This window comes from Hyperoodon ampullatus (assembly GCF_949752795.1).
Source record: "Hyperoodon ampullatus genome assembly, chromosome: 8".
Taxonomy (NCBI): domain Eukaryota; kingdom Metazoa; phylum Chordata; class Mammalia; order Artiodactyla; family Ziphiidae; genus Hyperoodon; species Hyperoodon ampullatus.
In genome coordinates, this window is record NC_136921.1 from 100062605 (window position 1) to 100089512 (window position 26908).

A 26908-nucleotide genomic window follows, 5' to 3' on the forward strand; every position below is an offset into this window, starting at 1 on the left:
GAAAAGTTCTAGGAATGGTGGTGATGGCTCCACGAGAAAGTGAATAGATCTGATGCCTCAGAATGTGCACTTAAAATGGTGATGATGGTAAAGGGTATGGGACGTGTGTTTTATTTCACTTAAAATAAATTCTTAAAATAATGTCTTGTTAATTGAGATTCCATTTCAACTCCCCTTCTTCAAAAATGTCAGAGGCCCAGACACAGTCCCCTACCTTAGGGACCATCATGGTACCCTCACACGGCACAAGGGAGACCATTCTTGGGGGGGGCTAGTCTGTGCTCACCTGACCTCTGTCCAGGGGTACCCTGGACAGTGGTGACCCCCATAGATTAGACATATGATATGATATGTTATTAATATGATTCCACCAAGTGTTGTCACTCACCAGAACACAGAGTGGCAACCCACTCACAAACATGCCTGACCTCATAAGAATGTGAGAAGACTAAGAGAAGAAAAGGTACCACAGGTTAATCAGGGCAACACCCTTAATGCAGAGGTTGGAAATCTCAAAGGGGAAAAGACACACTGCAGGCAAAGAGCACATATGGGGTCTCCCCGTACATGTGATGCTGACCCATGCAGATGTGGTGAGACCCACACATTCCCCACACCCTTTACCTTCGGTTGCACGTCCACACTCACCACGGTGACCCCACCTCCCCAGACCCTGCACCTAAAGTCACACGTTCTGTCTCAACAGGTGACCCTTCCTACACAGACCCCTCCACCTGAGTCACATGTCCACAGTCCCAGGGTGAACCACCCTCCCCAGACTCCCCCAACTGGGCTCACATGTGCACAGTCTCCAGGGTGACCTCACCTCCCCAGACCCTACACCTGGGGTGAATTGTCCCTTCAGTCAGGACACAGTGGCTCTCCTGGTAGCTCCCTCCCCTCATGTGGAAACAAGCTGTGTTCCTGGGACCTCCTGGGATGGGAAAAAGTGGCAGGTGGGTCTCCTCTCCCCACATTTGTCCCAGAGAAGTCCTCTTCTTTTCACTTTGCTTCTGTTGATTTTACCTGTTTTTAAAGCTTTCATGATAGAGTTGAACACACTACTTGGTTCTGGCAGGCTCAGTCCTTTCTTGTCTCACATACTTTTTGAGATAACTCACAGGACAGCAGGGCTGAAAGCCGAGGGGCAGCTCTGGCCGCTTCTGAGTAGGGATGGTAGACTGGAAGGAGAGCTCAGCAGCAGCTTCAGCTGTTACCCATCGGCCTTTTGCCCGATCTGCGTGCCCTGCAATCAATTCACCAGCTAAACCTGCCTCCCTACACACCATGCAAGTGCTGGTGAATTAGAATTATTGCCAGGTAGCCCTCCTGTGGATTCTCCACGAGCCCCAGGGAAGGTGAACCTTGCAGAAATTAAGACTAAGGCCCCGACCATAACACTGACCCTTGGGAGGACCAGGTAACCACACTCAGAAGAGAGGCTGTTACTTAGACAAGCGCACCTCAGCTCCAGACCACAGACATCTAAGCTCTGACTTTCAGATGCAGGCACGGAGCTTCCCAGTCCTGAGGCCAGTCCGGGTTTCCACCCAGGTTCCCATAGTCCTAGTGTACAGAGAACATGGTCAGGTCTAAATCTTCTTAGTATAGACAACACATGGTCAGCTCTAATCATAAACAGTAGACAGGACATGCAGAGGTCTAAATCTACCGTGTAGACAGAACTTGATCATGTTTAAACTAGCTTAGGGCTGATCTCATAGGAGGTACAGATCACACACATGGGTCTCTCATCTTTGGACACCCACATCAGGAAACTGAACAAAATCTTTGTCATTAAACATTTCAACAGGCAAAAGAGAAACGTTACCAATATCTCTGGCCACCTGATGGTCAGGATCCGCGGGTGAGCCACGAACTTCTGAGAGTGCAGCCCAGTCTGCTGCCAGGACAGACAAGAAGTGGCCTGATTCCAGCCTCCCAGGCTTCCAGAAGGAGGCGGCTGCACTGGAAGCCCAGGCAGGACAGTCCTGCATGGTCCTGGCCCAGAGATCCAGTCTGTCCATTCTGCTGGCCGATTCTGGGCGGGGCGCTCAGGGCCGCTGAGAGCCCTGCACTCAGGTCCTGCTTCCCTGTAGTGTGTGCGTGTTTGTGTGCGTGTGTGTGTTTGTGTGTGTAGAGGGGCCAGTGGCTGACGGCTCCCATGGCTCTGGTCCCGGGCACCACACTGCCTTCGAGGGGAGGCACGGGGAGAGATAGGGGCACAGAAGCCGTTGGAGAGGAGAACCCACCGCAGAACTCCTTGCACACTGGCCCGCCCCACCTGGTGACCCGCCTGCCCATCGTGGGCCACATGTCACCCCCCAGCCCCCACCCCCGAGGGCAGGGCGCCTGCTCTTTCAAAAGCACAAGGTCTCACATGAAGGAGACCCAGTGGGGACTGTCACACCCCCACTCCTGATGCTGACTTTGGGAGAATGAACCCCCTTGACTGGGCGATGGGACCCTGTGAGGAAAGAGGTGACGGCCCAATCCAAGTCGGGGCCTGGCTGAGAGATGGGAACACAGGAGCCAAGTGCAGAGCCTGGAAGCCAGGCCAACAGTTGGGGCACCCCCAGCCTTGGCCAGGCTCTCCAACTGTGACATTGGAGCTTTAGGGGACCTGGGGTAGGTGACTGATTGTAATGGGGGTCTAAACTGGACCCAGAATGGGGCTTAAAGAAGGTGTGAAGTATGTTACTGAGAAAGTGACAGTCATTGGAAGACAGACTCTGTGTCAGGACATCCTGCTCCATCCATTTAAATCCCTGAGATCTGTGACCTTTACGTGGCTACACAGGATTGTTAGAGCAGCTGCGTGTGGATATATCTGCAAGTGGTTCCAGCAAACACACAGTTGTGCACACAGGCAGGCACAGCACACACACAAACATATGCAGGTGCCCAGCACAAATATATTCACACACTAGCATATGAACACACATGCACGCATATGCCCATGCACACACTAACGTGAGCAAATGCACACTAACTAACGTGTTCAAGTGCACATACATATGCACATGCACAGCATCAGTATGCAAGCAGGCACATGCACACGCATGTACATAGCACACACGCAGGGAACAAAGTGATTCCATAAAGTTAATCCGTAAAGCAATAAGTCCTGAACACAAGTTAAACTGACATGTATTTTTCCCTTTTCTTAGCTTTGATGTTTTTCACAATAAAAAGTTTAAGAAAAAAGTTAATGGCAAATGACTTTTGATTCATAGGAATTTCTGACTTATTCTACAAATATTATGACAGGAGAAATGAATGTAGATATTACATGTGTCCACTAATGGAGGAATGGAGAAGAAAAACATGGTCCATCAATACAAGGGAATGTTATTCAGCCTAAAACGGAAGGCAATTGTGACACAGGCTGCAGCAGGGATGAACCTTGAGGGCATTAATGCTCAGTGATGTAAGCTAGACACAAACAAACAAACAGTGCTTGATCCATTCATACAAGGCCCCTAGAGCAGTCAGAAACATAGAGACAGAGTGTAGGATGTTGAGTGCCAGGGGCTCTGGGAGGGACAATGGGGACTGAGTGTTTAATGGGGACTGTTTCAATTTTGCAAGATGAAAAATTCTGGAGGACGATGGCGGTCAGGTTTGCACAACAGTGCGAATTACTTCTGGACCCTGAAATGTGCACTTAAAAATGGTTAAGATAGTAAAGTTGATGTTTTGTGTATTGGACCACAATTTTTAAAACATTTTTTAAAAAACAACAGGAAGTAGTCCATGAATACCACAAGATGCACAACTGAGGGATTAAAACCATAAGAAAACTACTGTGCACACATCTACCAGAATGGAAGACATGAAGACATAGTATCAAATATCAGCAGGATGTGGAGCAATGGAAAGCCTGGTGCACAGCGCGGGGTGCAACCACTTCTGAAGCAATCGGGCCTCAGAGAGTGAAGTCCGTGCACACAGACCCACAGCGTTCCTCCCAGCTGAACACAAACACCCCATCCCTGCACCAGGACACACGGACATAGACTCTGCAGCCACAGGAGCCAAACCTGAAAGAACCTGAAGGCCATCACATGCGGATGCAGAAATGAACCATGCACGCTCCTATGAAGGAATATTCCACAGCAATGGAGGATATTTTGTTTAAAGGTAGTAAAACTATAAAAAATATTTTTTAAAAAATCTATATTCACAAGAAGAAAGTATCTATCATTCTGGCACCTAGGGAATGTCAAATGCTCCTAAAATAGATTGTTGTGGAAACGTTTATTATAAGGAAATTGACATATTCTCTAGGAAGGACGGGGTGAATGGGCCTGCTACATTTTCTACATTGAAGACATATACAGGTTTTGATTCTACTTCTGTTAAATCAAGTCAGGCTTCATTGGATTTCTGCTACTGTGGAGATAATCAAATTCTGGGTAGGGGTCAGGAGAAAATTAGTCATAGGTGTTCTCGTGTTATAATTACTGTTGAAAGTGTAAATGATCCATTTATCTGTAAGACTGAGAATACAAAAACTGCTACATTACTTCATAGGAGATTGTGTGTGCTACTGTCCCTAGAGCTCCAGTGAGTGAATATTTTGAATGTGAAGCTCATCCAGATCTGAGGATGGAATAAATGGCTAGGTGTGATATGGCTAATATAAATAATATGCCTCTGTTTATATTCATTAGTGGATAAGATATGGGAAGAGGAATTCATGTTGTGAGAGCCAGGGTTAAAGCTAGCATTGGGGCAATAATATATAAATTGATGATGTTGATGGATGTAGTGGTTCTTTAATAAGTAATTTGAATGCCTCAGCAATGCCTCATCCATGGGGGCTGATGATTTTTGGCCCTTTCTGTATTTGTATATAGCCGAGGATTTTCCATTTAGTTAATATGAGGAATGCTATGGTGAATTAAATTGTGTAATTTGTGAAAGAATGTTGATTATAAACATATTCTTAGGAAGAGGACTTGAACCAGTGCAGATAAAGGTTTCAGTTTTACATAATTACCAGGCTCTGCCACTGTAACAAACCCGGTTCTACAGTAGGGTATGTATAAATTAATTGAATGTAGATTATATCATCATTTAGTTTGCACACATTTTGTAAAGTAAGCCGTATTGCTCCTGTCCTTTCCTACTGGAAGAAATCTGCAATAGACAGAAAGCAACCAGGATGACTCCAGTCTGAACTCAGACCACGTTAGACTTTAATCGTTGAACAGACAATTAATAGCAGTTATACCATTGAAATGTCCTGATCCAGTATCAAGATCATAAACCATATTGCCGATATGAACTCCAGAATACAATGACACTGTTCTCCCTATTAAAACTTGTTCCGTTGATCAGTGATTTAGAAGAACAGGTGATAAAGCATTTTGACTAGCTGGTCTAACTTTTGATCACTCAGAGATGGTTTGATTCTCCAAAAAATAAATGGCCCAAGGGTCCAAGGCACACCTGCTTCAGTAGTTGTGGCACACAGTCTCAGTAGTTGTGGCCCACTGGCTTAGTTGCTCCGTGGCAAGTGGGATCTTCTGGGACCAGGGATCGAACCCGTGTCCCCTGCATAGGCAGGCAAATTCTTAACCAGTGCATGACCAGGGAAGTCCCAGAATCACAATCTCCCTTCTAGTAAACCTTAAGCCCAAAGAATCCATTGAAAATTGTCACAGAAAATAAGACAATGAAATATTGTAAGGACTATAACAGAAGCATATAGTACACAGTTCATATAGACACATCCCAAGCAGTTACAAAGTATATTAAAAGGGAGACTGCAATTTTAAAGAATAAGATAAATTATACCGACAAACTCCCAATCTTTCCTGAAACGTTGCAATCTGAAACCCTTTTGTAGGAAGCAGAAGATTCCAGGAGACATTCTACAAATGAAGGACTCTAAACCCTGTGGGTGGATAAGGAATTCTGGAAGGAAGGTATCCTCACCCAAGGAGAGCAGGCCCCTATACTTCTCTAACATCACATCCCTGTAAAATTCCCATTGATCTTGGTCCAGGCATTCCCAGTCCTCTTGAGAGAAATCTATGGGCACATCCTGGAATGTCAGCAGTCCCTGAAATTAAAAGTACACATACCGTGTGGCCACGGGAACAGTTCATAATGTGACCCAAGAAGAAATATATATATATATATATATATATATATATATATATATATATATATATATATATATTAGAAAATCAGTTTCTCTATCTTATTTCTAACTACAAGAAAAGAGTATGGCATGTGATCCACAAAACCAGTATAGAGACTATACTTATCTGGAAAAGAAATGATAAAAGGATGGTTTCAACACAGGCATATGCATTTTTGAGTCTTCTATTTATATCAAACTGGATAAAATGTGTGTATTTCTCAGACAGAAAAGACATGTCGAGGTAGAAATGAACCTTTCAACTATTCATGGGTACAAAAGTACACTAGGGAGATTGTAAAAGTGCAGATGGTGGTTCAGTAGGTCCGGTGTGCCTGTGTTCTATTTTTTAACAAGCTCATTTTTAACTAGTGATGCCACAGTCTCTGATTCATTAACCACAATTGGGAGAAGCGGAGACATAATAAGGACAGGTAAAAATTCATAGATAACTCCGAACTTAAAGTGTTTTATGGACTTTACACGTTTAATAGAATAGGAAGCACAGCAGCGACAATCATTTATGAATATTTACTGTAGAGCGCGTTTCTTTCTAACATTTATGTGTAGGATTCCAGGAATCAGGCCTGGGCTGCGGTCAGAGTGGGCGGGGCCCTCAGGCCGTGCCGCCCGTCCAGGACCCCCGACGGGGCCCTGCGCTCCTGGCGGCTCCCTCCCCCGGCGTCCCCCTCACTCCCAGAAGGCCTCGGGGCAGAGCGGTCCCACCCGCTGCGCCCAGAACGGAGCCCGTGTTTCCGCAGAGCTGGAGCTCCCGGCTTGGGGTCTCTTCCCTCCGCCTTCACGGAGCTGCCCCGGAGCCCGAGGGGAGGGCGGCCTCACTGAGGCTGCCGGCTCTGGAGGGGCCCCGGCTGCTGAAGCCGCGACAGTCGTGGGGATGGCGGGCCGGGTAAGTGGGCGCCGACCCTCCGCCTGGTCCGGTGCCCGGGCGGCAGCGCAAGACCAGGTTCTGAGGGGCAGGGGTTCACTGCCACCCGCCGCTGCTGTGCAGAAAGGGCGGCCCCCAGCCTCTGGTCCCGGGGAATTTCGGTCCCTCCTCTCGCCCCTGCCCTCGGCCTGGCTCGCGGGGCCTGGGGGGCGTGGGGAGGGGGTCGGCCTGAGCGTCCTGAGGGGAAACGGGGCAAGCGAGGCGCAGGGTCCGGCTGCAGCGTCAGCGCCCCTCCTCCTGACTGCGGGGAAAGCGGCTAAAAACTCCTCCCGAGGCTCGCAGGCCCCTTATTCAGCCGAGTCCCTCTGCGCTCCTTCCTCCCTGAGCTAAAGTACGGGGGGGCTGGTGACAGGGCAGGGGACTGGCGCAGGCAATGGGGACCATCAACAGCTGATTGTTAACTAAGGAAAACCAGCTCTCCCAACGTGAGGAATGTAGCGCTATTCTTTCTGTGCGAAGATGCCAGAGTCTGGGCGCACTGAATTCCTTCTTTTGTTATGCACCTCAGCGCTCTGGGGCCTGCATATTCTGTATTTGCATATCCTGTGTTCCTCAGGGCCCGCGCCTCACACTGGAGGGCTGCAAGGGCTGATGACTGTGACATCCTTTGTTTACTGAGATGGCAACAAATATTCCATTTCTTACAGGCTTGAGGGGCACAGAGTGAAAAGAGCAGGAGAATCTCACTCAGCATATAATTTAGCTTATATATATATATATATAATATTTATATTTAACTGTGCTAATAGAGGCTCTCAAGTTCAATCAACTACTATTGCTCTCTATGTATTAATTTCATCAATATCATAGGATAAATGCCTATAAAACGGACTTTATTTAAACAGTATAATGATTTTTAAAGGAAACATAATAGAAGTATAACAACAAAACCCTTATCACTAAAGGCTGTGTGTGGAACAACCTAAATAAATGTTCCGTTTTTAAAATATTGAAAGATGTATTCAGTACAAATATCAAGAAAAATGAAAAATAATAAGGGCAGTGGAATGCTGAAATGTTCTGTCTTTATCATTAAAGTGGCAGAAAATCATGTATTAGTAGGCACTGGGGGCAGAGGATGCCTGATATTATATCTTTTTCATATTTGTGCAGTTGTTTCAACAAGTAACTTAAAGACAAAATGGTGTTTTACCTGGGAAGGGTGGGAACAGTTCAGCAGCAGCTGGCCTGGGGCTCAGCTCACGTTTACTCACAGACGCCTCGGCACGGTCCCCCAGCTTTTCAATGAGGAAGCTCCTTGCGGGGGGGCTGCTGGCTGCATGGGAGATGATTCCCCACCTCTGACCATCTTCAGAATTGTTTACCACAGGAGCAAGTGCCCTGATAGGGTTTTCCTCTGTATAACTGGTGGGTTCTGTTTTTTTTTTCTTTTTTGGTTCAAGGTAGATTTTATTCCTCTTTTATGTATTTATAGATATAAGCATGGAAATAATTCATTCATATAAGTACATCTGTGTGAAGGGAAGAACATTTTTCTGTTTTATTTTTAAATTTTATTTATTTTTAAAAAGTTTGAAATTTAATTTTCTTTATTTATTTATACAGCAGGTTATTATTAGTTATCTATTTTATACATATACCTGTATAAAGGTCAATCCCAATCTCCCAACTCATCCCACCACCACCACCCCATGGTTTCCCCTCCGTGGTGTCCATACGTTTTTTTCTCTACCTCTGTGTCTCTATTTCTGCTCTGCTATCCGGTTCATCTGAACTATTTTTCTAGGTTCCACATACATGCATTAATATACAATATTTGTTTTTCTCTTTCTGACTTACTTCACTCTGTATGACAGTCTCTAGATCCATCGACGTCTCAACAAATGACCCAGTTTCATTCCTTTGTATGGCTGAGTAATATTCCATTTTATATATGTACCACATCTTTATCCATTCATCTGTCTGTGGGCATTTAGGTTGCTTCCATTACTTGCCTATGGTAAATAGTGCTGCAATGAACATTATGGTGAATGTGTCTTTCTGATTTATGTTTTTCTCTGGGTATATGCCCAGAAGTGGAATTGCTGGATCATATGGTAATTCTATTTTTAGTTTTTTAAGGACCCTCTATATTGTTCGCCATAGTGACTGTATCAATTTGCATTCCAACAAATAGTGGAAGAGGGTTCCTTTTGTCCAAACCCTCCCCAGTATTTGTTGTTTGTAGATTTTCTGATGATGCCCATTCTAAGAGGGGTGAGGTGATACCTCACTGTAGTTTTGATTTGAATTTCTCTAATAATTAGTGATGTTGGGCAGCTTTTCATGTGCGTCTTGGCCATCTCTGTGTCTTCTTTGAAGAAATGTGTATTTAGATCTTCCACCCATTTTTGTATTGGGTTGTTGTTTTTAATATTAAGCTGCATGAGCTGTTTATGTATATTGGAGATAAAACCTTTGTCCATTTGTTCGTTTGCAAATATTTCCTCCCATTCTGAGGGTTGCCTTTTTCCATTCCCGTTTTTTAAAAAAAAAGAGAAAGAAAGAAAGAAAAAGAAGCAGAACACAAATGTGCATAAAATATGCCTCTTGAAACTGTCGTTTTGAAATGTGGGCGTGTTTTGAATTTTTTGGTCGATATACGACCCCAGGATTTGTTTTCAGGGAAGGTGTCATTTACAGACCTGCAATTATTTTGAATATCAACTGACCATTAGCGCTGGGATTAAAGCTGCTGTTGTGTGAAACGGCCACAAGGTGGCAGCAGTTCTCTTTACCAATTCTGGTTACTAGGGCAACAGAGCCTCAATGGAAGTCCTGTTCTAGGTTGTAATTTAGAATGGAATGTGCCAGGAAAAGGCCCCTAAAGTTTGTCTTGCTACGTCTTGTTCGTTTTTTTAATTTAATTTTTATTTTTGATCACAGCAAGTTTGATTACAATGTTTGGCTTGTTGTAGGTTGCAAGATGTGGTTCTTTTACACATATACATATGTCTGTTCTTCCTGGGATCCTTTCCCCATGTACGTTATGACAGAATGTGAAGTAGTCTTCTCTTGGTATTCCGTAGGTGTTTGGTGATTATATATTTCACCTGTGTTTGTATATGTCTGTTAACCCCAATATCCTAATGTATCCAATCCTCACAGCTTTCCATTGGTGAACCATAAGTTTGTTTAATGAATCTGTGATTGCCCTTCTCTGTGGAAATATCTTCACTGCTATCAATTTTTTGGTAACACCTATAAGTGATATCATACGATATGTATCTTTCTCTTTCTGACTTAAAGCAATTCACGTGATTATCTCTAGACTCATCTACTGTGCTGCACATGGCATTGTGTCCTTTTTTTCCTTGGCTAATATTCTGTCTGTACATGTACCACTTCTTCTTTGTCCACTCATCTGTTGATGGACTTTTTGGTTGCTTCCATGTCATGGCTATTGTAATGCTGCGGCAATGCACATTTGCCTGCCTGTGTCTTTCCAATTCTGTCTTCTTAGGGTATAGGCCCAGGAGTGGGCCTGCTGGATCTTGTGGTAGCAAAATGTTTACCTTGTAGAAGACCCTCCATTCTGCTCTCATTAGTGGCTCTTACCAGGTTACGTGCCACTTAAAGTTGAGGTTATGCTCTTCTCCAAAACCCCTTCTGCATTTATTGTTTGCAGAATTTTTGCTGATGGCCATTCTGACTGGTGTGAGCTGATAGGTTTTTGTAATTTGGATTTGCATATCTTTAATTATTCCTAATGTTCAGCCTTTTTCCATGCATTTTTAAATTTCTTGTACAGAAAAACAGAAAAAAACGGAGAGTACAATTAACCTCTTGAAATTGTCTTCTTGGATGGTTGCCCTCTTTTGAATTTTTTGGTCAATTTTCTACCCCAGGATTGTTTTTGAGGGCAGGTGTCATTCACAGGCCTGCAATGAGTGTGAATATTTAGTGACCATTAGCACTGGGTTTAATGCTGCTGTTGTGGGAAATGGCCAGAAGGCGGCAGCATTTCTCCATTCCCAAATCTAGTTACTAGGGCAGCAGAGCCTTTCTGGGACCAATGGAATACAGAAAAAGGCATCATTGAAGTCTAATACAGAATAGCATGTCCTGGTGAATGGTAGAATGACCAGCAGGGTGTAACAATTAGGAACTAGTGGATGTACATCCACGGTGGCTTCACTGAGTGTTCTGACATCCTTTACCAGGTCCCCAGCAACCCACGGGTCTCTCGTGGTCAGGGCAATCACAGTTTATGGAGCTCACCTGCGCAATTACCCAGCAGCCCATGGGGCTCTCGTGGTCAGGCTCCTCCCAGGATATGGGGCTCACCTGGGTGGGTCCCCAGCAGCCCACGGAGCTATTTTGGTCAGGCCACTCCCAGGAAATGGAGCTCACCTGTGCAACTACCCGGCCGACCACGGTGCTCTCGTGGTCAGTACCCTCCCAGTATAAGGAGCTCCCCTGGGCAGGTACGCCGGCAGGCCTGGGCACACAGGAACCGTGAACATAGCCGTCATTGCAGAGCTCCCCAGATCTCCTGTCACTCAGAGCTGACACAGAGCACCTCAGAGTAGGACTTGAACTAACAAACAGCATCTCCGACAGTGCTGTGACCTTGGGCATCACTCTGTGCGGCCTCCCTCTGCCTGGTCTTCCAGAGACTTCCAGTGCAGACGGGGCACCAGGCCTCTGTCTCCACCCATCACCCCTCCTCTCCCTGACTCCTGGGTTCTTCTCATTAGGAGAGGGTCTTCTTGAAGTTGTCTCCCACTCATGGGCCAGATAAAATGATTAGAAAACAAGCCGGAGCTTCAGCCCCTTGTCTATCCTGACTCTCAGGAGCCCACACCTGTTTCTTGGACCTGGTCGGTTCAACGAGGTCCATTTTCTGCAATGTGAGCCCCTGAGGGCTGAGGATTGGCTGACCTGGGCAGCCTGACACTGCCGGCCAGCCCTCCCCAGGTGTGCCTGGGTTGAGGTCAATATAAACAGCGCTGCAGGCAGCAATAGCCCCTGAAGCTGTGCCTGACTCCATATTCTCTGCCCCGTCAGCAGTCTCGGGGCTGTGCTGGTGGGAGGGAGTGAGGGGCCACGGTTTGTGGGTGACCCGGTGTGAGTGAGGCTCTGCTGGACTTTCTGAAGGAGTTGTCAGGCTGCCACCTGCTAAAGAAGAGGATTTATGGCCATCATGAAACTTCAGCAGTAAGTTGGACTGTGTTTAGGAAAGTCAGGAAGATTCTGGAACATCAGGTGGAGTCCAAGGAAGATCCCCGTAGAAGGCAGACTAACCCCACCTCCATCTGGACTGACAGGAATTAGGGAACAAATGGTAGGACCCCTGAAATAGCCTGGCTGTAAAGCTGGTGGTTTCTGGAAGCAGAAAGTGCGTGCTGGGGGATGGAGAGGCGTCTATAGAAACACGGCTAAACTTCTCAGAGACTAAGAGACAGAGGTGGCTTTTGGAGGATTTACTAGGCCCTCCTGGAGATGTAAGAATTAAAAATACGGAGAGGGTACATGGCCCAGGTACTTGCCTGCTGAAGGGCTTTATAGCAAGCTTTGGCTTTGCCTTATACAAATGATTCTAGTCTCATCACAAGCCAGAGGTCTTCTCTAGGAAGAATCAAGAACTTATATATGTTTTTTTTTTTTTTTCCTGCGGTACGCGGGCCTCTCACTGTTGTGGCCTCTCCCGTTGCAGAGCACAGGCTCCGGACGCGCAGGCTCAGCGGCCATGGTTCACAGGCCCAGCCGCTTCGCGGCACGTGGGATCCTCCCGGACCGGGGCACGAACCCGTGTCCCCTGCATCGGCAGGCGGACTCTCAACCACTGCGCCACCAGGGAAGCCCCTTATATATGTTTTTAAAGGCAGTGGAGATGGGGAGGCCTACTGGCTTCTGTGGGCCAATTTCAGACATCTCAGGAAGCAAAAGAAACTCCCAAGATTCTTCTAATTGTTAATTCTGAAGGAAGGAGGGAAAGCGGGGACTATACTGCAGGAAATCAGAGAAAACAACACAGGGCAACTCCCATCAGCTAGCACCTTGGAGCAGGTGAGGCAGAACTGGCCTTGTAGGTGTGAGAAGAGTTGGTAATAATCCATTAAAGGCAGTAGGAATCAGAAACCTTTAAGCCTCACCTGTCCAGAATAGACCTTCCATTGTAGGTCATGGGGTTTTCTTTGGCGGGAATCCTTTATGACTGACTGGTGGCACAGTCTACCTACCCAAAGGCGCACTCCCTTGGTAACTGGAAAAGGTGCAGAAGTGCTGAGAGGCTGCCAGGAATGGACTGGGGGTCCAGACTGACCCAGCATTACCTCAGTCTCTACTTGGCTCCAGGCCGTAAAGCAACTCCTGGCTGTCTTCTAGATGGGGTGGTGGTGGTGGTGAAAAGCTGTCACAAGGGGAGCCATGCCAAGAATTGTTGGTCCCAAATAACTGCCTTTTACTAGTCATTCTATGAGCTAATACTTATAAGGTCTCTGTGGCTTGAAAATAGAAAGTCACTGATACTTGGGATATCCTGTGATGCACTTGTTAATTTCCAAGCACTTTGCAGAGTTAAGAGAATTTGTAGGCACACTGCATTGTCGTGCCAGGGATCCCTGGGCTCACAGCAACAGGGGAACTGATTATAACCAGCTCCTAGAACTCGCTGTTGTTGGCAATAGGCTAAGGAAGGTATCATACACATGCTTATGTCCCCTTTTTATGGTACAGCCCTTCAGTGTTCCCCAGAATTCCTGGGAGTGGTGAGGTCAGGTTATTAAGAGCAGGGTAGTGCTTTGTGCTCCCCCAGCACCCAACCTAGAAATGGAAAGAAGGTTAATATGGAAGTTGAAGGCTAGGAACAGGCATGTCATCTCACTACACCTGGTAATTATAGAAGCACAGACATTTAATGAGTGCTGGAAAGAGTTTGGGCAGAGATCCATGGTTTAAGGTAGTGCTGTCCAATAGAACCTCCTGTGATGTCAATGTTCCATGTCTGTGCGGTCCAATTCGGTGGGCACTAGACGTTATTGAGCTGTTGAAATGGGGCTAGTGCGACTAAGGAGCTGAATTTTAAATTATACTTAATTTTAATTTATTTAAATTTAATTTAAATTAAAATTGAAATAGCTTTAGCTGCCATATTGGACTGTACAGATTTGAGGGACCATATTAAGACATTCTTAATTAATGCCATTATCTGAATTTTAAAGTTCTTAGGCATTTTAAATAGTCTCCCAGTGGTAGAGGCTGTGTATGAATTACAGGTACTGAACAAGCAAACTTGAGTTTGTCCTGAGTTCAGGATGCCCTCAACTGCCAAACAGAACTAGCGTGTCAGGAATAGGGGTTCCCAGATGCTCACGGTGGAGAAGAAAGAGAAGACAGCTCACATTTGCCGGTACAGGGAGTCACTGGAGAGTGGTTGGGATATGAAGTAGTTGGTGGTGCTACTGTGGGTAACGATTCAATGATGTGGAAAGGGCTTTGGAAGAGCATGAGAAACAGGTCCCTGAACTGGTGGCTCTCCTGCAGGAAGTAAGGAGGGAAGAAATCTGTCACTTGAAAAGCATCATTTCTCTTGCATTTCAGAGAAGTATGTGAAACACATCATTTTTAATAAGCATCGGATTCAAATAGATTTCTTCCCTGGTCCATCAGCTGCTGAGAACTAAGGCTATGTTTTGAGTTTAATGGATATGATAGGTGGTTTGTTGGAGACAGTCCTGAAATCACCAACCATTCACCAATTTGACTCGAGTAACTTGGCAGCAGGAGGACCTCTTCTGGGTCTGGAAAGAGGGCAGAGCACCTGGCTGTGGATGAGGGGCAACCCCAGTGCCACTGGAGGCTTTGAAAACCCCCCAAAGTCTTGCTTATCACACATCTTTTTATTTCAGGAGGATTTGGGGGAAAGAAACCTGTTGCATTTGCCATGGTTGCTCATCTGACGGTGAGGAGGCCTTGTGTATCCTCTGTGAGGTTCAGACTGAAGTGGTCTCTCCCAGCTGTAAGCCAGGACCCGTGTGGGTGCCAACTGCCTGCCCAGAGGTGGGGGCCCCATCACCATACCAGGTGGACCACAGGTGCAAGACACAGGTAGATGAGGAGGAGAAAACTCGGTGGGTATGTTGTTGGCTTGTTAATTTTGCTTATAAAATAAAGGACTCTTTTTTCTAGTTGGTATTTTTAAAAATTTATTTTATTTTTGGCTACGTTGGGTCTTTGTTGCTGCGCGTGGGCTTTCTCTAGTTGCCGCGAGCGGGGGCTACTCTTTGTTGTGTTGCACGGGCTTCTTATTGCGGTGGCTTCTCTTGTTGCAGAGCACGGGCTCTAGGCGCACAGGTTTCAGTAGTTGTGGCTCGCGGACTCTAGAGCACAGGCTCAGTAGTTGTGGCGCACGGGCTTAGTTGCTCTGCAGCATGTGAGATATTCCCAGATCGGGGATCAAACCTGTGTCCCCTGCATTGGCAGGCTGATTGTTAACCACTGTGCCATCAGGGAAGCCCTCTAGTCTTTTTTTTTCCCTATAGGTTTTCTGTTTGGGGTGTCATTCTTAGAAATGTCTTTCTCTCCACAAGATGACAAAACTTTCCACTCATATAATCTAGTACTTTTATGGTTTTGTCCCCACCTCTTAAAAATGTGGTTAAATGTACATAACATGAAATTTATCATTTTAGCCATTTTAAGCATATAGTTCTGTGACATTAAGTACATTGACATTTTTGTGCAACCATCAGCACCATCATCTCCAGAACTTTTACATCTTTCTCAACTGAAACGCTGTACCTGTTAAATGAGAGCTCTCTATTCTCTCTCCCCCAGCCCTTGGCAACTGTCATTCTACTTTCTGTCTCTAGGAACTTGAATTTGACTACTCATAAGTGGAATCATACCATTTTTGTCCTTCGTGACTGGCTTATTTTACTTAGCATAATGTCTTCAAGGTTCATTCACGTTGCAGTATGTATCAGAATTTCCTTCCTTTTGAAGGCTGAATAATATTCCATTCTATGATATACCAAATTTTATTTATCCATTCAACCATTGATAGGCAGTTGGGTTGTTTCTGCCTTTTGCTATTGTGAATAATGCAATGAACATTGGTGCACAAATTTCTGTTCAAGGTCCTGCTTTCAATTCTTTTCAGTATATACCCAGATGTGGTGTTCTTCCCCTTTAAGTGTGAAATCCATCTGAATATAAAGGCTGGTACTGAGGTAGGATGAGGTGGAAACCCACCTTTGTTTTACTAAAAGGCTGACGAACCAGTCTGTGTCTCGATTGACTTTACGGAATAATTTTTTACCACTGTTTTGAAATGCCACCTGCAATGTCCTCTCTGCTTGACCAGCACAGTGACTCAGTCCAGTTGGACACTCACAGTCACAAGACCAATAGGCCACACCTGGCATCAGCCTCATTTAGATCTATAGAAGGACACAGGACAGGAATTACAGCATGTCAGCAGAACAGCATCAGATGTGTCATCACCAGGGGTCCTTACAGAGTCCAGGAACTAGAATTTTGGCCTCCAAGGAGCAGCACAGGTATAACAGATCAAAGCCACCCAAGAACCAAGACCACCATAGGAACCAATATTGTTTGTAAAAGCTCATGAACATCACTTCCAGGGCCCTGCGTGGAAGTACGCACTCGCTCACAGGGTGAACCTCATAGTGAAGCCCCAGGGCCCTGCTTCCCACCAGGTGTTAAAAGCCTCCCAGACTAGGTGCAATTTACTCATTAGGGGGTCATGTTTACTATAAGCAATGCTGCCTGGTAACACAGCTGACACCCTACCCTATTAGGTTTCCAGGCAAATAATGCTGGGAGAAAGTGAATCCAAGGTCTTTTCCTTTTGGAAAAGGAGAAAGGGTTTTGTTAACTCTTTATTCCCACCATCTTAATTACATAGCAAATTCAAATGGTGACTATTTCTGGACTTTCTGTTTTGTTCCATTGAACTGTTTGTTTCTGAGCCAGTACCAAATTATTTTAATGATTATAACTTTACAACACATTTAATTTCTTTCTTTTTTTTGAGCTTAATTTTTATTTTATATTGGGGTATAGTTGATGTACAATGCTGTGTTAGTTTCATGTGTGCAGCAAAGTGGTTCAGTTATACATATACATATATCCATTCTTTTTTAGATTCTTTTCCCGTATAGGTTATTATAGAATACCGAGTAGAGTTCCCTGTGCTATACAGTAGGTCCTTGTTGATTATTTTATATATAGTAGTGTGTATATGTTAATCCCAACTTTCTAAATTATCTCCCCCCTCCACATGTCCCCTTTGGTAATCATAAGTTGGTTTTCAAAGTCTGTGAGTGTGTTTCTGTTTTGTAAATAAGTTCATTTGTATCATCTTTTTAGATTCCACATCTAAGTGACATCATATGATATTTGTCTTTCTCTGTCTGACTTACGTCACTTAGTATAATAATCTCCAGGTCCATCCATGTTGCTTCAAATGGAATGATTTAATTCTTTTTTATGCCTGAGTAATATTCCACTGTTGTATACATGTACCACCTCTTTATCCATTCCTCTGTCGATGGACATTTAGGTTGCTTCCATGTCTTGAGTCTTGTAAATAGTGCTGCAATGAATATTGGGGTACACGTATTTTTTCAAATTATGGTTTTCTCTGGATATCTGCCCAGGAGTGGGATTGCTGGATCATATGGTAGTTCTGTTTTTAGTTTTTTAAAGAACCTCCATATTGTTCTCCATAGTGGTTGTACCAATTTACCTTCCAACTCACAGTGTAGGAAGGTTCCCTTTCTCCACACCCTCTCCAGCATTTATTGTTTGTAGACTTTTTGATGATGGCCATTCTGACCAAAGTGAGCTGATACCTCATTGTAGTTTTGATTTGCATTTCTCTAATAATTAGTGATGTTAAGCAAATTTTCATGTGCTTTTTGGCCATCTGTATGTCTTCTGTTTTATTCCACTGAACTGTTTGTCTATTTCTGAGCCAGTACCAAATTATTTTAATATTTATAACTTCATAACACATTTATTTTCTTTTTAAAAATGGCTTATTTAGTGAAAGTATAATATACTTAGGGAAAAGGGCTCAGATCACAAGTGTAGGGGCCAGTGAATTATTTCAAAGTGAACAACCATGAAATCACCACCGAAATCAAGAAATAGAATGTGACCAGCTCCCCTACAGGCCACCTATACTCATTGCTGGTCAGAATGTGCGGTTTGAACTGTGTCAGTCTAATTAAGGTGGAACTACATTTTCCAGAATTCCTTTCTCTGAGTGGTTCCATGTTAAGGTTGGCCTGGGGAGTTTGTGTGTGTGTGTGTGTGTGTGTGTGTGTGTGTGTGTGTATAAAAGTTATGTTTGTGCAGTTGACTGCTCCCCCTAACCCCACCCCACTGCATTAGAAAATCCATGTGCTGCTATTTCTACCTCAAAGACAAAGGAATTGATAGATGCCTCACTCAAGGGCAGGAAGGTAAAACCGTTTGTATAGAATCAGGACTCAAATCCTAGTTTTTTTGATTCTACATATTGTGACCTCTAATTGAACACAGACTTTTCCCCACACTTAGTTAATTTAAGGTTTTGTAAAATGAAATACAAGTGCTATATTTATTGAAAAAATTTGCATGCAAATGGACCTGTGCAGTTCAAACCCATATTGTTTAAGGATCACCTATGTGTATATATACACACACACACACATATATATATATATATATAATTTTATATAATATATTTATAAACATATATTTATAGATAAATAAAGTGAAATCTGTATTTTTATATATGTTTGCTCTTGTTAAAAACTCAATTCTTATTTTCTTGAGTATTTTTATCTTCAATGGATGTTGATTTTTATTGAAGGCTTTTTCAGCGTCTATGAAAATAATTATGATTTTTCCCATAGATTTTTAATATTTTTCCTTTTTGGTTTTTATTATGGTATATGATATTAACAGATATTCTAATATTGAACCAACCTTGCATTCCTGGAATACATCCAAGTTGGTTATAGTATATTACTTTCTTGGTATGGTGTTGAATTCTGTTTGCGGATTCTTTAGTATTTTTGCATGAATATTCATGAGTGATATTGCTCTGTAGTTTTTTTTAATCATCTTTATCAGGTTTAGGTATCAATGTTATACTTGCCTTAAAAAAGGTATTTGGAAGTTTTCCTTCATTTTAATGCTCTGGAATAATGATGAAACATTTGGGTACCAGTCTTTGAAGCTTTGGTAGAATTCCACGTTTATGTTAGGTAATTTCTTAATAACTTTCTCTATTTCTTCTACAGAAATTCGTCTGTTTAAGCTTCTATAATTAAGGGCATTAATTTTTTTTTGTGGTACGTGGGCCTCTCACTGTTGTAGCCTCTCCCGTTGCAGAGCCCAGGCTCTGGACGCGCAGGCCCCGTGGCCATGGCTCACTGGCCTAGCTGCTCCGCGGCATGTGGGATCTTCCCGGACCAGGGCACGAACCCATGTCCTCTGCATCGGCAGGCGGACTCTCAACCACTGTGCCACCAGGGAAGCCCAAGGGCATCAATTTTGATCAGCTGTATTTCCCTAGGAAATTATCCCTTTCATCTAAGTTTTCAAATTTATTTGCAGCAAGATGTGCAAAGTAGTCTCTCATGACTTAAAATTTCTTCTGTTTCAATGGTTATTTCTACCTTGTCATTTTTCAGTATTTATGCTTTTTCCCTTTTTAATGATCAAATTAACTAGTGGTTTTGTCTATTTTGTTAATTTTTTAAAATAGGATTTTAATTTATTTACTAGATCTATTTTTAAATTCTCTATCATCCTTTTCTGCTTTTATCTTTATTATTCCCTTCTTTGTATATTCTTTTGGTTTACTTTTTTCTTTCACTAGTTTCTATGAGCTTGAAACTTGATTTTTTGGTTTTCAGTTTTTCATTTTTATTGATAAAAATGTTTAGTGCTATGAATTCTGATCACTGCTAATATTTTGGTAAGGATTTTTGCATCTCTATTCATCAGGGATATTGGCTTGTAGTTTTATGGTATCCTTGTCTAGTTTGGTATCAGGGTAATGCTGGACTCATAAAATGAGTTTTGGAAGTGTGCCTTCCTCTTGTATTTTTTGGGAGAGTTTGACAAGGATTGGTATTAATTATTCTTTGAATGTTTGGTAGAATTCACCAGTGAGGCCATCTGGTCCTGGACTTTACTTTGTTGGGAGGTTTTTGATTACTGATGCAATCTCCTTATTTCTCTTCAGTATATTCAGATTTTCTGTTTTTCATGATTCAGTCTGAAGAGTTGTATATTTCTAAGAATTTATTTCTTCTAGGTTGTCAAATTTGTTGGTGTGTAATTCGTCATAGTAGTCTGTTATGATCTTTTGTATTTCTGTGGTACCTCTCTTTTTTTCTTGGTGGGTCTAGCTTAAAATTTGTCAGTGTTGTTTATCTTTTCAAAGAACCATCCTTAGTTTCATTAATCTTTTATGCTGTCTTTTTAGTCTCTATTTCATTCATTTCTGCTCTGTTCTTTATTTCTTTCCTTCTACTAACTTGGGCTTCATGTTTTTCTTTTCCTGATTTCTTGAGGTGTAGTGTTAGGTTGTTTGTTTGTGATTTTTCTCATGTCTTGAGGTAGGTGTTTATTGCTATAAACTTCCTTCTTAGAACTGCTTTTGCTGTATTCCATAAATTTTGGTGTGTTTTATTCCCATTTTCATTTGTCTTAGGTATTTTTTATTTCTCTTGTGATTCCTTCTTTGACCCACTGATTGTTCCGTAGCATGTTGTTTATTCTCCACATATATGTGAGTTTTCCAGTTTTCTTCTTGTAATTAATTTCTACTTTTATACCATTGTTGTTAGAAAAGATGCATGATATGATTTCAGTCTTCTTAAATTTATTAAGACTTGTTTTGTGGCCTAACATATGATCTATCCTAGAGAGTATTCCAAGCGCACTTGAGAAGAATGTGTATTCTGCTGCTTTTGGATGGAATATTTTGTGTGTATATGTTAAGTCTGTTTGATCTAATGTGTCATTTAAGGTCTATGTTTCCTTATTGATTTTTCATGTGGATGATCTATACATTGATGTAAGTGAAGTATTGTAGTCCCCTACTATTATTGTATTGCTGTCTATTTCTCCTTCTTTTTAGCCTGTTAATATTTGCTGTATATATTTAGGTGGCTGTTATGTTGGGAACCTAAATATTTATACCTGGTATATCCTTTTGCTGGACTGACCCCTTTATCATTATCTCCTTCTTTGTCTCTTATTACAGTCTTTGTTTTAAAGACTAATATTTTGTCTGATAAGTATAGGTAACTCAGCTTTCTTTTTGTTTCTGTTGCATGGAATCTCTTTTTTTAATCCCTTCACTTTCAGTCTGTGTTCTTACAGATGGAGTGTCTTGTGAGCATAGATGGGTCTTAGATTTTATGTGTGTTTTTTTAATGCATTTAGCCACTCCTTGTCTTTTGATTGGAAAATTTAGTTCATTTACATTTAAAGTAATTATTGATAGATAAGTATTTATTGCCATTTTGTTAATTGTTTTCTGGCTATTTTGTACTTCTCCTCTGTTCCTTTCTTCTCTTGATCTCTTCCTTTGTGGATTGGTGACTTCCTTTAGTGGTATACTTAGATTCCTTTCTCATTATCTTTTGTGTATCTACCATAGGTTTTTGCTTTGTGTCTACCATGAGGCTTATATATAACAACTTATAATAGTCAATAAGTTGATAATAAGTTTGAACATATTTTGAAGTTGTACCTTTTTATGCACCCCCAACGTTTTATATTTTTGATGTCACATTTTACATCTTTTAATCTTATGTATCCCTTAACTAATTATTATAGTTATTTTTACTACTTTTTTCTTTTTAGTTTTATAAGTGAATGATCCACTACATTTACAAGTGAGATTTATACTTTCATATGTTTTTCTGTTACTAATTAGTGCCCTTCCTTTTCAGCTTAAAGAAATCCCTTTAACATTTCTTTTAAGGCTGGCTTCATGGTAATGGATCCCTGTAGTTTTTGCTTGCTTGGAAAACTCTTCATCTCTCCTTCAATTCTGAATAATAATTTTTCCAGGTAGAGTATTCTTGGTTGGAACATTTTTTTTTCTTTTAGCCCTTTAAATATATTGTGTCACTACCTTCTAGCTTGTGAAGTTTCTGCTGAAAAATCTGTTCAGAGTCTTATGGGAGGGTTCCCTTGTATGTAACAACCTGTTTTTCTCTTGCTGTTTTTAAGATTTTTTCATTGTCTTTCACTTTTGAAATTTTAATTGTAATGTGTTTCCGTGTGGATCTCTTTGGGTTCATCTTTTTTGGAACTCCCTAGGCTTTCTGGATCTGGATGTCTATTTCCTTTCCCATGTTAGGGAAGTTTTAAGCCATTATTTCTGCAAATAAGTTTCCTGCCCTTTTCTCTCTCTCTTCTCCTTCTGGGACCCCTTTAATGTGACCATTAATAAGCTTGATGTCCCATAAGTCGCTTAGGCCATCTTAACTTTTTTCATTCTTTTTCTTTTTGCTGCTCTGATTGGGTGAGTTCCACTGCCTGGCCTTTGAGTTGATTGATCCTTTCTTCTGCTTCATCTACTCTGCTGTTGAATCCCTTTAGTGTATTTTTGAGTTCTGTTACTGTGTTCTTCAGTTTTGTGACTTCTATTTGATACTATCTTATATTTTTCATCTCTTTATTAAAGTTCTCACTAGGTTCATCCATTGTTCTCCCCAGTTTGGTGAGCATTTTTATGACCATTATTGAACTCTTTATCAGCTAAATTACTTATCTCTATTTCATAGGTTTTATCTTCTTCCTTTATTTGGAACATATTCCTCAATTTCTTCATTTTACGTGACTCTTTGTTGGTTTCTATATAGTAGACGAAACAACTACCCCTCTGTCTTGAAGGAGTGACCTTGTGTAGGAGATGAACCTTATCATTCAGCCCTGCCCCAGCTCTTCGTTGTCTCTCAATCCTTTGTGACTGTCCACACGGCCTATTTTATTTTTAATGGTTCCCAGTAGTTGAGGGTGTGCCAAGACCTGTCAGTGTTCCAAAGAGGGGTATTTCAGTCAGCACCTTGATTCAGGCAGATTTAGAAGCCAGACCTTCAGGCAGCAGCTTTTAAAGCATGCAAATATATACAGTCCTGTGGAACTGCAAGCATAAGTCCTGCTGGCCCCTAGAGCCAGGTGATCTGGAGGTGTTCCCTGGGCAACAGCTGCAAAAATCAAGGCTCCAGAGGAGTGTATAAGTTGCTCTTCTGGGAGTGAGGCAGAGGGAGAGAGTGTAGATGGTGTCCTCTTGCCCATATTTCTTGAGAGCACCTCCACATACCTCTAAATGCATGCTATACCTGAATCCTGTCCCTTAGGCCAAAGCTCCAGGATAAGTAAATACCTCTTTCAGAGAAAGACCAAAGGTGTGTTTCAGGCTTCTGTCTGTGCAGTGCTCTGGGGGTGACAGTCTGCCAAGAATTCTCTCTTCTATTGTTACAGTCCTGTGGAACCCAGGAAGGTGAGCCCCTGTGGCTACCAGAGCCAGGTGATAAAGGGATGTTTCCTGGGTGGCAGCCACAGAAACCAGGGCACCAGAGGTAAAAACTGGGGCCCTAGACATGTGTAAGAGCTCCTTCCCAAGCAATACTGGCGTTCTGGAGTGCCAGTACCTGCTCTGGAGGGAGAGCATGAAGGCTGTGTCTGCCCTCTGCAGTCTCTAGAAAGGTTTACAGTCAGCCCTTGGTGTGTTTATAATTAGAAGCCTTGCCCCTATGCTGCATCAGTGATGCTAAACTTTTGGGCCTCTTTCATAAGAAGACTGAGCTCCTGGCTCTCCTGATCTCCTTGCCTCTTGCTGTGCCCTAAGGGTGGTAGCTGTTTAAGAACTCTTTCTCCTGGCTATAGTTCTGTGGGACCCCTAGTGTAAGCCCCCAGAGCCAGAAAATGTAGAGGTGTTCCCTGGTGGCAGCTGCAAATATTGGGGCACAAAACAAGGGTATAAGCTGCTTTCTGGAATATACCAGCAAGCTGCAGTGAAGCATGGGGAGAGCACAAAGATTGTGCCCACCAGCCTGTCTTACCCAAGGTCACCTCCTAGAAGAGTGCCAGACCAGTAAAGCCTGCTGCTCAGGTCAGAGCTCCTGGACGAGCAAATAGACCTCTTTCTCAGAAACACTGTGAGTATGTTTTAGCAGGCTATTTTTGCAGTGCCCTGGAGGTAGTAGTCTGCCAAGAACTGTCTCTGATTGTGACAGTCCTCTGGCACCCAAAAATGTAAGCCCCCAGGCCTCCAGAGCCATGTGATCAAGGGGCATCCTGTGGGTGGCATCCACAAAAACCAGGCACCAGATGCATATAAAACCTCTCCTCTGGGTGATGCTGACACTCTGGAGCACATTAGAGAGAGAGCACAAAGATGGAGCCCACCCCAAGAAGAGAAAACAAAGGTCTAGAGTGGGGAGAAGAGATGGCACCTCTAGATTTAGCAAAATTAAAGTTTTAGTGAGGATGGCACTCCCTGGTTGGAGGGTAGAGATGACACTTGCCAAGGGGTGAGAAAAAAAGGCACCCACTGGTTTTAGCGATGCAGAGGGAGAGTGTGAAATTGGTGCCCACCATCCTCCGTCCCTGGAGAGTATTGCAGCGCATCCCACCCTTCTGGTGGATGCTTTAAGATTAGCAGTTGAATCTCTTTCTTGTAAAGTCGAAGTGTTTTTCAAATGGCTGCTTCTGTGCTGGGCCCCGTGGTAAGTGAGTTCATGCAAGCCCTTCAAGGGCCATTTCTCAGATTGCTGCAGCCCTTTGGGTCTCACGGACATGAGCCCTGTTGGATTTCAAAGCCAGATGTTTTGGAGGCTTGTCTCTCATGTGCAAATCTTAAAAGTTGGGGTGCCTTTTTTGGGTACAAACCCTTCACTCCTCAGGGAGCCGCTCTGCATTTATGTTTCCTCCTGATTGTGGATTGCCATGCCAGGGATGGGGTTTGTGATGAGATTGGATCTCAGCCTCTCCTACCGCTTTGATGTGGCCTTTTGCTCATTTTCCCCATGTAGAGATGCTCAGCTAGTTTTCAGAGGAAATTGTTCCATATATAGCTGTAGATTCAGTGTGTGCGTAGGAGGAGGTGGGTCCAGAATCTTCTTACATCATCGTCTTGAGCTGCCTCCCTTGCTTGTACTTTTTAAAAAGCTGTTACTCCAGTTTCCTTATTTAACCTTTGGCTATCTGGTTTATCAAGTATTTTTTTTATCCTTTAATGCCTTCCTGTGGCCTACATAGCATTATTCTATTTTTGTATTTCCTTCTTTTTGCCATTTTTGTAGTTGCATTTCTGCTTTGTCATAATATGTAACACTTGTACATCAGTTTTTCATTGTCATTCTGACCTTTGCTTCATATATTGCTTTATATATTTTTAAATGCTCACACCATCAGTCCTTTGCCTGAAATTTTCCCAGTTATCACTTGGTTGGATGAGGCTCATCCTTAATACAGAGGTTGTTCAAATAAGGCCCACAGTCCAAATATGGCCCATAGCCCATTTTTATATGGCTTCTGAGCTAAGAATTTTTCTCCTTATTTTTAAAGGATTGTATAAAACACACACACACACAAACCAAAGAATAATGAGTGACAGAAACCGTATATGACCCTCAAAGCCCATAATATCTACCATCAGGCCCTTTACAGAGCAAGTTTGCTGACCTCTGCTCTTGCAAATTCCTTAAGAAGGGCTGATGGGTACAGAATTCTCTAAGTTTTTATATGTTTCTAACTAATTTTCTTAGTCTTGCTATTTGAAGGACAATGTATCTGGATATAAAATCCTTGGTTCACACACATTCTTTGAGGTTTTTTTTAACACATTCTTAGAGTTTTAAAAAAATGCTACTTGTATTAACTTTTTATTGCTGCTACCTTAAACCCTTAAAATAATACACACTTATTATTTCATAGTTTCTGTGCATCAGGAATACAGACACAGCGAGGCTAGAGTCTCACTCAGGGTTTCATAGGCTGAAAGCAAGGTATCAGCAAGGCTGTGCTTCTCTCTGGATGTCTAGGGAAGAATTTGCTTTGAAGCTCAACCTGGTTGTTGGTAGAATTCAGTTTTTTTTTTTTGCAGTTTTAGGACTGAGGTCAACATTTCCTTGCTGGTTTTCAGCCGGGGGCTGCTCTCAGCTTCTAGAGGACACCTGCCTTCTTTGCCATGTGGCCTTCTCCATCTTCAAGGCAGCAAGGGCATGTGAAATCTTGTGCTTCAAATCTCTGACTTCTCCTTCTGTAACCAGGTGGGGAAAACAGTTTTTAAAAGACTCACGTGATTAGACCAGGATACTCTTCCTTTCTTAAAGTCAATTGTAACATATAATTGAATCATGAGGAAAATCACCATTTTCACAGTGGCAGGGATTGTGTAGGCATGCATATCAGAGTGTAGGAAATCTCAGGGCCTTAGAATTCTGCCTACCACACTGCTGCACTGTTGCTTTGCTTGGTGTGTTGGTTTTTAAATGTCTATTGCCAGTTTCTTTTGCCTTTTAAGTTATTTGATCTTTTTGCCTGTAGACTTTGATAACATTTTGTCTTTGAAATCTAATAGTTTTATTAGAATATGTCTCAAAGTTGATCAGTTTTCGCAGGGTACCCACAGCGTCCTTATAATGTAGATTCATATATACATTTTTTTTCTATTTTTGGAAAGTGTGCTTGGGCTGTAGGTTAAAATATTACTTCTATTCTACTGTTTTTTTCCTCAGGGCCTCCAATAACACAATTATTTTTCCTTCTTTGCCTATTTTCCATTCCATTTACATTTTCTCTGAACTTCTTTA

At 42.7% G+C, this 26908-nt stretch overlaps 1 protein-coding gene across 1 annotated transcript in view; it reads left to right on the forward strand.

Moving 5' to 3' along the window:
* Positions 1-1173: 1173 nt before the first annotated feature.
* LOC307057542 (coiled-coil domain-containing protein 150-like) overlaps positions 1174-26908 on the forward strand; it is a gene marked incomplete at both ends in the record, with an annotated part of 165941 nt that continues 140206 nt past the window's right edge. Inside the window, 4 exons of the mRNA XM_079710712.1 lie at positions 1174-1299; positions 2141-2373; positions 6725-7231; positions 14954-15179. Coding sequence (XP_079566838.1) covers positions 1174-1299; positions 2141-2373; positions 6725-7231; positions 14954-15179 — 1092 coding nt within the window. The remainder of the gene's footprint in view (positions 1300-2140; positions 2374-6724; positions 7232-14953; positions 15180-26908) is intronic.